Source organism: Oncorhynchus gorbuscha, linkage group LG06 (genome assembly GCF_021184085.1).
Source record: "Oncorhynchus gorbuscha isolate QuinsamMale2020 ecotype Even-year linkage group LG06, OgorEven_v1.0, whole genome shotgun sequence".
Taxonomy (NCBI): Eukaryota; Metazoa; Chordata; class Actinopteri; order Salmoniformes; family Salmonidae; genus Oncorhynchus; species Oncorhynchus gorbuscha.
In genome coordinates this window covers 27700672-27714837 of record NC_060178.1, presented here as the reverse complement: position 1 = coordinate 27714837, position 14166 = coordinate 27700672, and the positions used below count along the sequence as shown (strand labels likewise).

The 14166-nt window shown below is 41.9% G+C and overlaps 1 protein-coding gene across 1 annotated transcript; it reads left to right on the top strand.

Annotated features, from left to right (window-relative positions):
* On the top strand, positions 1-8545 carry LOC124037786 (replication factor C subunit 4-like). The gene is made up of 11 exons (XM_046352836.1): positions 1-136; positions 353-471; positions 780-858; positions 4448-4527; positions 4663-4782; positions 6609-6752; positions 6923-7043; positions 7162-7287; positions 7413-7493; positions 8070-8183; positions 8297-8545. Exons 2-11 carry the CDS (start codon positions 359-361, stop codon positions 8390-8392), a joined length of 1074 nt encoding a protein of 357 aa, XP_046208792.1. The 5' UTR covers positions 1-136; positions 353-358; the 3' UTR covers positions 8393-8545.
* Positions 8546-14166: the final 5621 nt, after the last annotated feature.

The window sequence follows — 14166 nt, the reverse complement described above, 5'->3', positions numbered from 1 at the left end:
AGAACTCTCTGATTGGAGGGAAAAGATTGACGTCGTAGACGGAAAGGGGCGTCGCATTTTCATCAGGGCGGGAAATCTACCACACATGTCAACAACTAACACAGTTCGAATGTTAACGCATTTTATATAGCTACAGGTAACCAAAGCTTGAAAGCAACTGATAATCTGTAACTAATTTACTTGCAAACTGTTCTGCGATCTCGTTACAGTAGGGATCTCGCAAAGTGGTGGTTGTTATTGTTTAGCCAGCTAGCTAACTTGCTTGTCACAGAAAGAGAACGTCGCCCTCTTTGACACGCAAGTATCGCTCAGTGACTAATGGGCAGTGGTCTGTTTTCTAACTCCTATTTAGAGAGCCATGCAGGCGTTTTTGAAAGGAACATCTACTCAAGGCACCAGACCTCTGAAAGAGAAAGGTGCCGGGACCAGTGGAGAGAAGAAGCAGAAGTCTGTCCCCTGGGTTGAGAAATAGTAAGTTCAATTTCTCCGCGGCTGTAATGAAAGCCCTTGTGAATCTTCCTTCATAAAATTTAAATCCAGACGCACAATGAACAGTTGCTATTCTTCCCTTAAACTGCCAGGTCGCCGTTGTAAATGAGAACTTGTTCTCAACTGGCCTAACATTACCTGGTAAAATAAAGGTGAACAAATAATAACAATTCATGCAAGCGGCAGGCAAATATATTTGTGATAAGTAGCTTGCTATGTTTAGTCAGAAAGAAAACCCTGCGTTAATATAACCAACTGCACAGTGAAATCCATTGTTTGGCTGTTTACAGTAGACCAAAATGTATGGAAGAGGTGGCATTTCAAGAGGAGGTGGTTGCTGTGCTGAAGAAGACTATAGAGGGCGCCGATGTAAGTACCCTCTTCAAATCCATGAGAGTGACGACTCGTATGTCGAGGGTAAATACTCTCTGCTGGGAGTTCTGTTTGAATTTTACATATGCCCAGAGTGGATGAAAACACACTTTGTTGATGACATTTCACTGGTAAAATACATTTTACCAAGACAAATATGATACTTTATGTTCAGTTGGTCAGAAGTTTACATGCACATAATTAGTATTTGGTAGCATTGCCTTTAAATTGTTTAACTTGGGTCAAACATTTCAGGTAGCCTTCCACAAGCTTCCCACAATAAGTTGGGTGAATTTTGGCTTGGTTTGTAGGCCTCCTTGCTCTCACAAGCTTTTTCAGTTCTGCCCTCAAATTTTCTATAGGTTGAGGTCAGGGCTTTGTGATGGCAACTCCAATACCTTGACTTTGTTGTCCTTAAGCCACTTTGCCACAACTTTGGAAGTATGCTTGGGGTCATTGTCCATTTGGAAGACCCATTTGCGACCAAGATTTAACTTCCTGACTGATGTCTTGAGATGTTGCTTCAATATGTCCACATCATTTTCCATCCTCATGATGCCATCTATTTTGTGAAGTGCAAAGCACCCCCACAACATGATGCTGCCACCTCTGTGGTTCCTGGTTGGGATGGTGTTCTTCGGATTGCAAGCCTCCCTTTTTTTTCTCCAAACATAACAATGGTCATTATGGCCAAACAGTTCTGTTTTTGTTTCATCAGTCCAGAGGACATTTCTCCAAAAAGTACGATCTTTGTCCCCATGTGCAGTTGCAAACTGTTGTCTGGCTTTTATTATGGCGATTTTGGAGCCGTGGCTCTTTCCTTCCTAAGCAGCCTTTCAGTTTTAGTCAATATAGGACTCGTTTTACTGTGGATATAGATACCTTTGTACCTGTTTCCTCCAGCATATTCACAAGGTCCTTTGCTGTTGTTCTGGGATTGATTTGCACTTTTCGCACCAAAGTACGTTCATCTCTAGGAGAAAGAACGCATCTCCTGCCTGCGTGGTATGACTGCTGCGTGGTCCCATGGTGTTTATGCTTGCGTACTATTGTTTGTACAGATGAACGTGGTACCTTCAGGCGTTTAGAAATTGCTCCCAAGGATGAACCTGACTTGTGGAGGTCTACAATTTTTTTTTCTGAGGTCTTGGCTGATTTCTTTAGATTTTCCCATGATGTCAAGCAAGGAGGCACTGAGTTTGAAGGTAGACCTTGAAATACATCCACAGGTACACCTCCAATTGACTGAAATGATGTCAATTAGCCTATCAGAAGCTTCTAAAGCCATGACATAATTTTCTGGAATTTTCCAAGCTGTTTAAAGGCACAGTCAACTTAGTGTATGTAAACCTCTGACCCACTGGAATTGTGATACAGTGAATTATAAGTGAAATAATCTGTCTGTAAACAATTGTTGGAAAAATTACTTGTGTCATGTACAAATAGATGTCCTAACCGACTTGCCAAAACTATAGTTTAACAATGAATTTGTGGAGTGGTTGAAAAACAAGTTTTAATGACTCCAACCTAAGTGTATGTAAGTTTAAAAAAATATATCTATTTTTTACTTTTTTATTTAACTAGGCCAGTTAAGAACAAATTCTTATTTTCAATGACTGCCTAGGAACAGTGGGTTAACTGGTCTAGGAGCAGTGGGTTAACTGGTCTAGGAACAGTGGGTTAACTGCCTTGTTCAGGGGCAGAACGACAGACTTTTACCTTGTCAGCTCTGGGATTTGATCTTGCAACCTTCCAGTTACGATTCCAATGCTCTAACCACTAGGCTACCTGCCGCCCGACTTCAACTGCACATCTGATAATAATAAACGTTTGATGATTTTACATTTTGTGGTCGTCGTCTTCAAGTTGTTTCACAAATGGCAAAATTAGCATGACATGAGCTGAATTAAATGTAAAATGCTTTTAAAATTAAAAGCTTGGGGTACACTCAGTGCTCTGACATTTCACAATGTTTTTTGTGAGTAGTCTTTGAGAAAGAACAGGAACTTGGTATTAATATGAACTGCGTAATACTAAAATATGAAAATACTACATATGTCCCAAATCAATATATATCTTAATGGAGTGCAACGGTACACATTAGTAATGAACCATTCTATTTGTGGACCTCTTGTTCGGTCCGCACTATGAACCCGAATGGATGTATAAATAGATAAAACATCCGAACTGCAGTGTATGCCTCTTTTTAGTACTGTAAAGCTGAGCTTAAAAAACATTGTAGGCTCCAGATGTTTTAACGGAATAGCCTATGTGCACGTTGTAATTATAATCTCAATTGCTTAATTTCATACTTTCCTTTTGGGAGGCGCAGCCAGAAACTAGTTCTCTACGATTGTGAGTATTGGGGTCGATAAACAAGAATTGGAGGATCCTCATCATTTAAATCTCCACTTCAGGACCATTTTGGCTTCCCAGTAGAAGCAAAAATGTATTTAACTTAGTAGGAAAGCAACTAAATGTATTGATTTTATTAGAACATGAATTAATTTGATGGTGATAACACATGAACAAAATGGATAAGTCATTCTTATTTTCCTTCACCTTTTTGAAGAAGCAACGGTGTGGGAATGCCCCTGTCTGTGTGTGTGCGTTTGTCTGCCACGGTGTAGCCCTTAGCGATGATGTTAATAACAACAGTCTTCTGGTAGATGGAAAGGCTTTCCCAAAAACCTCAATTAAAGGTTAACTACAAAGTAGCCTATGCATACATGACAGAATGATATCATGATTATTTGCCTCCCTCACTCCAGTGGTGATTTGCGATCACGTGGGCTACAGAAACACTGCTAACCAAGCAAGGCTCTTGCTGGTGTTCACCTAAATTAAATGGTATATCTACACCCAAAGATGTACATTTCTTATATTTTTCCCAGTCCTCAAATGGTCTCCTGATGTGGTTTAAGCGTTGTGAACATGACATTTTGTGTCATTTCTGAGTGTGAAACCCTGACAAACAGGGACAAATCTGAAACCTGGAAAAACCAAATGGAATTAGGCAAAAATAGAAATATATTTATATAATAATTTAATAAGGCCCTACATTATGGCTCATGGTGTATTCCTGGGTTAGTTTTACATCTTTTGCCAAAACAAAAATGAACTACAGTAACTGTTGGCATTTCATTTTCCTGCTAAACCGAACCACGACCCCAAAACCGCACCGTGACCCCAAAACCGCAATATGTACCAAACCGTGGGTTTGAACTGTTACTATCTTACCTCCTATTGTTTCATGTTTTTCTGGATTTGAGAAGATGAGTTCAATGCTAAGCCTGTCAGGTAGCCTTAATTCTCACAACAACTTAGCTGACACGATGCTATATTCCTGTTTTTATGACAAACATTTATCTGGCCTCCATTGATTTAGTCGTACTAATTTTGACCTGAATCCCTCTCTGAGTAAGAGTAAGAACTCCCCCCAAAATTGAATGGATTATGATAGAAACATGAGGTTTGGATCATTGGTTTTCTTAAAGGATTATCTACACAATTAACATTGTTTTACCCATTGATCAAAAGATACATTTTTGATTGGACACCTTATATTATATAATCTCCATTGCAGCTCCCCAATCTGCTGTTCTATGGACCACCTGGAACAGGAAAGACCTCCACCATCCTGGCTGCAGCCAGGGAACTTTATGGGTGAGAGTGACTCACCAGCTTTCCAGATTACTGCATGCCAACTCCCAGTTTATGCAGACACTGCGTTTGTGGGTTTCAGCTGTACAGTGCTTGTATACACCACAGTCAGTTTTCCCTGTCTGCTCCTCTCCACAGGCCAGAGCTGTACCGACAGAGAGTCCTGGAACTGAACGCCTCTGATGAGAGAGGGATTCAGGTGGTCAGAGAGAAAGTCAAGAGATTTGCCCAGCTGACTGTAGCAGGACACCGCACTGAGCAAGTACCAGTTTCCTTAACCCTTTACACTCTCATACCTGTATACTGGTTAAAAAATGGCATATTTGGGCACTGATAAACAGCCTAAATTGAAACGCAGTCGGTGTACCGTGTTAAAAAGGAAAAATACTATTGCAACCTCTTTGCAATAAGGAATTGACACTAAAAGCTTGAAGTTTCAAGTGTTTCAATACCAAGGATACAGTCAGCTGAGTGCATGCATTTAGAAAGTTCACAACACATTTTATACTCTTCCCTCCTTTTGGTCACACCCCTCTTGTAGGTGTCACCCCCCCCAACTATACATTTTATGACCCCAATGAGTTTCCCTCTGGCTCCTGTGGAATGTCCATGGTCCGCTCTTTGTTTAGCCAGATGTCAGAATCCCCATCCGTCTTCTGTTCTGGGCCTGACCCTGCTCTCTGATCCTGGGCAATTGCCTCTTATCTGATTAGGTCAACATTTCTAAATTGGCGTACACACAGTTTCATGGCCTGAACTCCATTAATACTCACCGTAATCATTCTCTACACAGGAAGCAAACAAACTGTAGTTGAACATAAAACATGTTACATTTTGTTAGAATCCATCAACAGTAACATGCTATACATGACGTCAGAGCGCTGGCTCTGCGCTTCACAGCTCTGTATGGGTTGGACGGACAGCCGTTCTGAATTTGAGCACCTCGCACGACAAGAATTTGCCCACATCCCTCCTGTTAATTTGCCAACTTTTACGAAAAAATGTTTTGTTTGAGTGTGGGAAATGCTGTAAATTTAAGAGGACTATGTATTTTGAAAGATGAGACGTTGAGGATTATAATAAATATATCTTTGATGACAAACAAGCAAACGAAATACCAAATGTGCACTTGACACATTCCAAATCATAAAACTCGTGTCATATACAGTGTCAACTTTTATGATCACTGTTTGATGTACAGTTACAAGATGACATGTCGTCATACTCTGGGTTGTTCTGAACAGAATGAGTCTGTCTCTCTGTGAAGAAATGCGCACCGGAATGCACTCATGACTCCTTCATATGCGCTCCAAAATGTATGATCTGTTATCGTGAATTGCGTTGTGAACGCCTAATACTGTAATATTGTGTTTAGAACTTAGCTCAGGGATCATCAATTAGATTAAGCTGCAGGCCAATTTAAAAAAAAACAAAATGTAATGTTTTTAGGTTTTTTGAGGGGATTGTCAGGGGGCTGGAACATAATTACAAATAATTTATAGACTGCAAATTGACAGCGAGAAGCCGAAACAGATGACTAAAACATAATCACTTCAAACCTTGCGTACATTTGTATACATTTACATACAGTACATCTTTATATTATGCTTGGTAATATTTTGGAACAGTTTTTTTTATTTTTTTATATATATATATTTTTATAAATCACTTGGAGCTGATTTGCTGGTCTTTTTAAAGTTTTATTTTCAACAAATAAAAAAGTTAATATTTATTTTGCTCAAATTGAAGAATTTTGGGAATTCGTTATCAACTTAAAAATACATGTGAAAAGCATGAAATCAACAGTGTAATGTTTGGATTCAGTCTTGTCAGGTGAATTGTTGTCCTCACCTTTGGTCTAATAATTTTGCCATAATCTCTAAACTGTTCCCTTACAATTGCTACCATTTATAATGCATATATTTCTTCTGTAAGAAGAGGGAGCCCATTTCCACAAGTGTAAAATCTACACAACAGATCAGATCCTATAACTCATGCCCTTTCCTTACCCCATATAACTGTCAGCATCTTGTTCATGTTAAATGATGACATTAAAGTTGCTTTCCCTTCCTTACCTCTGACAGTGGGAAACCATGCCCACCCTTTAAGATCATCATCCTGGATGAGGCTGACTCAATGACCAACGCTGCTCAGGCTGCTCTCAGACGCACCATGGAGAAGGAGTCCCGGACCACCCGCTTCTGTCTCATCTGCAACTATGTCAGCAGGTCAATTGGGTTTCAGACTCCAAGAGGCAATCTAGAATATTACATTAATATTGGGGGTTGGTTTAGGGGTCCAATACATAACAACACAAACTCTTTAAGACACTTTACAACGTGCTGTAATAAATGTTAAATCTGTTGCTAACTCAACTTGAATGTGATTTGATTTTCAGGATTATTGAGCCCTTGACATCCAGATGCTCAAAATTCCGCTTCAAACCTCTGGCCAATCGGGTCCAAGAAGAGCGCCTGCTAGAAATCTGTTACAAGGAGAATCTCAAGTACTCGAAGGAGGTGAGGATTGCAAACTGGCAACTGTCTAATATTTTTTTTTACAAAGAAATGCTCTGTACACACCTTTTTACTTAAATGAATCATCTTCCATTGTCCTTAAAATGCTGTTTTCCTGCAGGGAATTGCAGCGTTGGTGAAGGTTTCAGAGGGGGATCTGAGAAAAGCCATAACCTTTCTTCAAAGTGCTGCACGGCTGAACACAGATAATGAGATCACGGAGAGCGCGGTCATAGAGATAGCAGGGGTGAGTGCTTCAAATGTATTACACTCAACATCAGTAATAGTTACCGGTTTTATGCGCTGTGTGCAATCCTGTCAATGGAGAGGTATCAAACGTTTGCTGACCATTCTCACATTCATCTTTTTAAGGTTGTTCCCCCCAAGATGATAGACAATTTGCTTCAAATCTGTTACAAGGGCACATTTGAAAAACTAGAGATTGCTGTTCGGGTATGTACATTGGTTTTCTATTGCTCCTTCAATACATATGGAAGAACATGAAGAACTCCTTTCCATGACAGACTGACCAGGGTAAAGCTATGATCCCTTATTGATGTCACTTGTTAAATCCACTTCAATCAGTGTAGCTGAAGGTGAGGAGGACAGGTTAAAGAATGATTTTTAAGCCTTGAGACAATTGAGACATGCATTGTGAATGGGAAAGACTAATATTTAAGTGCCTTTGAACAGGGTATGGTAGTAGGTGCCAGGTGCACCGGTTTGTGTAAAGAACTGCAAAGCTGCTGGGGTTTTCACACTAAACAGTTTCCCGCGTGTAATCAAGAATGTTCCACCAACCAAAGGACATCCAGCTAACTTGACACAACTCTGGGAAGCATTGGAGACAACATGGGACAGCATCACTGTAGAATGCTTTCAACACCTTGTAGGGTCCATGCCCTGACAAATTGAAGCTGTTCTGAGGGCAAAAGGGGGGTGGTGCAACACAATATTAGGAAGGTGTCCTTAATGTTTTGTACACTGCTCTCTACCAGACTATTCACTAAGCCATTCTGCCTCTTACAGAACCTGGTAGATGAAGGCTATGCCGCCACTCAGATCATCAACCAGCTACACGAAGCCGTCATAGAGGAAGAGCTGAACGACAAGCAGAAGTCTGCCATCACGGAAAAAATGGCAGTAGGTGTTTCAAAAGGGCATAACTTGCATTGTGGTAATATTATTCTTTCAATAATGTTGTGATTACGATGCCTACAGTAGTAGTGGCTTATTGATTTGTCTTCTACTTCCAGGTGGTTGATAAGTGTCTAGTGGATGGTGCAGATGAGTACCTGCAGTTGCTGAGTCTGTGTTCTGTGATCTTGCAGCAAGCCACCCAGAGTAACTGACCCTACAACCTCTCCTCTACGTTTACATCCTAACCAACTGCTTTTTTTTATACATGTTTTTACTCATTAATCTAAATGTTTTCCTTACTCTATTTGCTAATCAGTGCTGTCATACTTCAGGGGTCAGTTTCATTAAAAAGTACTGTGATTTCACATATGTGCACTGCCCTGTTTCTTCGATTCTGGTACAGTAGCTGATGGAGGTAGTCACATTTTTTTGTCATCCAGACATGCAGCAGCTACATCGCAAGGCTGAGAAAGGCCTTGCCTCGTCTCTTTGAGCCACTTCTCCATACAGGGATCACTATTCATCTCACAAATATTGCGTAGGATGACAACGGCATGCCTGGGCCAGCACAGGGATCAGGGCAGCTTGGCAGTTGCGCTTCAAGCACTACCAGCAGGCTTTCAGGCACGAAAAGGTAGCCTCAATAGGTGTTTGTGCTCAGATGAGCATTGAATGTTCGTTGAAGTGACTCTTGATAACGTTTGAGCAGCCAGCTCCGTAAAGGGAAGGTTGCATCACCCAACAGCGCATAGCCGAGAGGTTGTCCCATGAGTTTGTGAGGTGTCCGTGGTGACAACTACCCTTACCAACATTCATAGTTTGGAGCCCTGCAGCATGGTTGCATCACCAGTGCTGCCTTAAAGCCTACACGACCATGTCCATTCATAATGCAGTGCATCAACGTGGAGGGCTTTCCTTTGCTGTTTGGCGTTGATATTTCCCAGAAATGTGAAGGGAATGAATGACATCCGCACAATAAGGGAAATCCCACTGTGTTGAACATGGCAGCAATTTCCACCAGCTCCTGTTCACTTGGCTGATGAATGAGTGGCTTCAGTACTGTCACAACGATAATGTATATATCGTATAAATGTGATTACTGTGGGGCTGTTCGTGCCAAGTAGTTCGCTGATAGAGAGTCTAAGTTGGTGGCAAACCATAACTATTGCCACACGTTTATCCAGGTAGGGTATTTTACTTCTGGTCTGAGTTTGTCACAGAGTTGGTGGAATGTGTCGAGCCAGTCTTGAGGCTGGAACTTCATCACAACCCTCTCCCGACAGGATCTACAGGTGAGTAGTCGTGAGGGAGCTTGGTGGTGGCTGAAATTAGAATAGATATATATAGATATATATAGATATATAGATAGCAGTTAAATATTTGAATTCCCACTTTATATTTAATCACCTATTTGATTCTGCCTTTGAAATACTGCATGCATTCTCTTGATACAGACACGTGATATGTCCATTTCTGACTGCACTGTATGCAGACGCCTCTTCATTTTGTTGAGGATATAGCTACATTTTATGTCTGAAATGTCGTTCGATTTCCATTTATATATATATATATATATATATATGCCATTTAGCAGACGCTTTTATCCAAAGCGACTTACAGTCATGTGTGCATACATTCTACGTATGGGTGGTCCCTGGTATCGAACCCACTACCCTGGTGTTACAAGCGCCATGCTCTACCAACTGAGCTACAGAAGGACCGTTTATCCATGATAGGGAAACTTTCTGAGATGTTATGATAAGGAAGGTGCATCTCTGCTAACTTTTAGGTGGTGCAATAATGACGATACCAAAAGGAGCAAAGATTTGTTTGAAAGGGCACTGGTTCTCCATTTACCTGTCATGATTCATCAATTATTATTTTTTAATTTGTGTCATTGCACAGAAGGAGATTCACAACCTGATGCCCAACAACTCCCCAATGTCCTCTCCCAGCATGCATGGTGACAGGTCCAACCCCTCCCGTGCAGGGGTCAACTGGTGCATCAACTTGTAAAGTATGTCACTTTAACATCCTGCCTTGTGAATTATGATGGGTAACTCTATTTGAATTCAAGCACTTTTTGAAAGCACCCCTTTTGATTTGAACAAAAACTCCCATACATATTTGCCTATTGTAGAAGTGCTCAGAAAGTGACTTATTGGACCTGAATGCCAAAACACTCAAGGGATAAAGGTGTCAAAGTTTACCTATTTTGCATACCCCACCATATTATAAGACATATATTGTCTTAATCACTGGAAAATATAAGTTAACAATTGGGATTGATACAAACAGTGTTGTCAAACTATTTTATAATTTCTTTAAAATAATGCTTTTCATCTTAAACGTCCAACAAGGTACCAGTAAACATATTGTCCCCCAGGAATGATGCAGATTTATTTTACAATGAATTGAGTATAGGCCGACCGCTTATGCCTTCGAATGGCTGAAGGCTTCACGTGGTTACTTTTTTCAAATTCTCATGCCAGACACTTGATATTGTAAAACGCTGCCCTCTTGTGCAAAAATGGATGAATTGTTGTTGAGAAATAAATCATTTCTCTTCACAATAATTGTCTTCAAAACTTGCATTTTTACTGAGAATGCATTTCGGAATGTTGTGCAGTGACTGTGCTTATTAGAACACATTTATTTCTGCACAGCAATCAGCTGTGTGAGGAGTTGTGTGCTCTTGCCACCTGACAGTTGATATTCAGCCATAGCTGCAAGAAGTATGGGTGTTGCATCACCCTCTTAAAAATCAGAATCTTAAAATGTGTATATATATCATATATTTTTGTAAGAAAAAAATAAAATAATATATATATATCTATATATCTATATGATATATGTACTGAACAACAATATAAATGCAACATGCAACAATTTAAGATTTTACTGAGTTACAGGAAATTAGTCAATTTAAATAAATTAGACCCTAATCTATGGATTTCATGTGACAGGGAATACGTCTGTTGGTCACAGATACTGTACATAAAATTTAAAAAAGTAGGGACGTGGATCAGAAAACTGGTTAGTATCTGGTGTGACCACCATTTGCCTCATGCAGCACGACACATCTCTTTTGCATAGAGTTAATCAGGCTGTTGATTGTGGCCTGTGGAATTTTGTCTCACTCCTCTTAAATGGCTGTGCGAAGTTGCTGGATATTGGCGAGAACTGGAACGCTGTCGTGCACGATGATCCGGAGCATTCCAAACATACTCAATAGGTAACATGACTGGTGAGTATGCAGGCCATAGAACAACTGGGATATTTTCAGCTTCCAGGAATTGTGTACAATCCTTGCGACATGGGGCCATGCATTATCATGCTGAAACATGAGTTGAAGACTTCGAATCAATGGTACGATAATGGGCCTCAGAATCTCATCGCAGTATCTCTGTGCATTCAAATTGCTGTTGATAAAATGCATTTGTGTTTGTTTTCCATAGTTTATGCCTGCCCATACCATAACACCACAACGTTGACATCCACAAACTGCACGCCCACACAAAGCCATACAATACAACTTCTTGATATGCCAGGGTTAGGGTTAAGGGTTAGGGTCCACCACCTAACCCTAACCTGTCAGGTGGTGGATTATCTTGGCAAAGGAGAAATGCTCACTGACGGGGAAGTAAATACATTTGTGCCCAGAATTTGAGAGAAATTAGCTTCTTGTGCATATGGAACATTTCTGGGATCTTTAATTTCAGCTCATGTTGCATTTATATTTTTCAGTATACCATTTTTTGGGGTTTAGAAGAAGTGCAAGGTCGAATTGAGTTTGTTCACACGCGCACTTCATGAAAGTGGCGTTCCCTAACGGAAATATGCAAATACATGCTACGACGCGCCAATAGGATCTCGCTAGCTCGTACTTGGCTTTTCCAACCTCCTTGCTTCTTCTGTCCACTATGCTTAATTTGCTCCCACTGTAAACGACACAGATTTACTATGTTGGGTTAGTTATAAACATCTTTTGCAGAGCCGTTGTGAAGGAATTTGTCAAGGAAGTGACTTTGGTTATACAGGACCTCCCGCCCCCACCTGCTGTCTATTGTCTCCCTCTCGGATGGCTTCTACCTCGGATTCAGATCCTCAGAGCTCCCCATCATCGGACTGTGAGGTTGTCTGAGACTCCGGCCCATTCATCATCCACGATGGATACTGCAGCTGGCTCGGGTCCATCGAGTCCCACCGCCCTTGGTTCCTCGTGGGGGTTTGCAAACCCACTCGAGGCGGAAGAACGGCTGGACCTCCTCAGCCATTGCACCAGATGTCGTCATTGGCAGCTCTATGGTAAATAACATCTTGGGTCTCAGGGCAAAAGCCCTGTGCTATCCTGGGGCACGAGCACAGGACATTACGAGGCTGCTTCAGGAGCTGCAGCTGTTGTAGTCCATGTGGAGTCAAATGACATTAGGAGGGCTAGCTCAGAACTGCTGAATTTTTAAAATAACTGATTTTAGCTCTGAAAGATTCCAAAAAGCGTTACATTTATTTCAGGTCCGGTACCAATGTTGGGCCGCAGGTGTGAAAGATTCAGCAGGCTACTGGCATTACACACTGGGCTAAAAGATTAGCTCTTTTGGATCAACTTTTATAGATTACTTTGACACCTTCTGGAAACAGACGGTGCTCTACCGGAATGACAAGAGTCCATCCAAATCATCTTGGATCCTGGACTCTGTCTATGCATTTCAAGGCTTCGTTTAGACTGACATATCAATGACCCAAGCCCAGCTCAGATAATCCCTACCATTGTGTCGCTGAGTTGACGTAATTCTGCAGCAAATGTACATTATCTTAGGGGCGTTGGCAGTCACAATGTAAGTAAGCTAATTTGTCCCTCTAACTCCCCTGAATGCCTCTGTCGATCCTACAGCTATTGCATGCAGTAATCATATGTACACTGCTCAAAAAAATAAAGGGAGCACTTGAACAACGCAATGTAACTCCAAGTCAATCACACTTCTGTGAAATCAAACTGTCCACTTAGGAAGCAACACTGATTGACAATAAATTTCACATACTGTTGTGCAAATGGAATAGACAGCAGGTGGAAATTATAGGCAATTAGCAAGACACCCCCAATAAAGGAGTGGTTCTGCAGGTGGTGACCACAGACCACTTCTCAGTTCCTATGCTTCCTGGCTGATGTTTTGGTCACTTTTGAATGCTGGTGGTGCTTTCACTCTAGTGGTAGCATGAGACGGAGTCTACAACCCACACAAGTGGCTCAGGTAGTGCAGCTCATCCAGGATGGCACATCAATGTGAGCTGTGGCAAGGTTTGCTGTGTCTGTCAGCATAGTGTCCAGGGCATGGAGGTGCTACCAGGAGACAGGCCAGTACATCAGGAGACGTGGAGGAGGCCGTAGGAGGGCAACAACCCAGCAGCAGGACCGCTACCTCCACCGTTGTGCGAGGAGGAGCAGGAGTAGCACTGCCAGAGCCCTGCAAAATGACCTCCAGCAGGCCACAAATGTGCATGTGTCTGCTCAAACGGTCAGAAACAGACTCCATGAGGGCCCGACGTCCACAGGTGGGGGTTGTGCTTACAGCCCAACACCGTGCAGGACGGTTGGCATTTGCCAGAGAACACCACGATTGGCAAAATCGCCACTGGCGCCCTGTGCTCTTCACAGATGAAAGCAGGTTCACACTGAGCACGTGACAGACGTGACAGAGTCTGGAGACGCCGTGGAGAACGTTCTGCTGCCTGCAACATCCTCCAGCATGACCGGTTTGGCGGTGGGTCAGTCATGGTGTGGGGTGGCATTTCTTTAGGGGGCCACACAGCCCTCCATGTGCTCGCCAGAGGTAGCCTGACTGCCATTAGGTCCCGAGATGAGATCCTCAGACCCCTTGTGAGACCATATGCTGGTGTGGTTGGCCCTGTGTTCCTCCTAATGCAAGACAATGCTAGACCTCATGTGGCTGGAGTATGTCAGCAGTTCCTGCAAGAGGAAGGTATT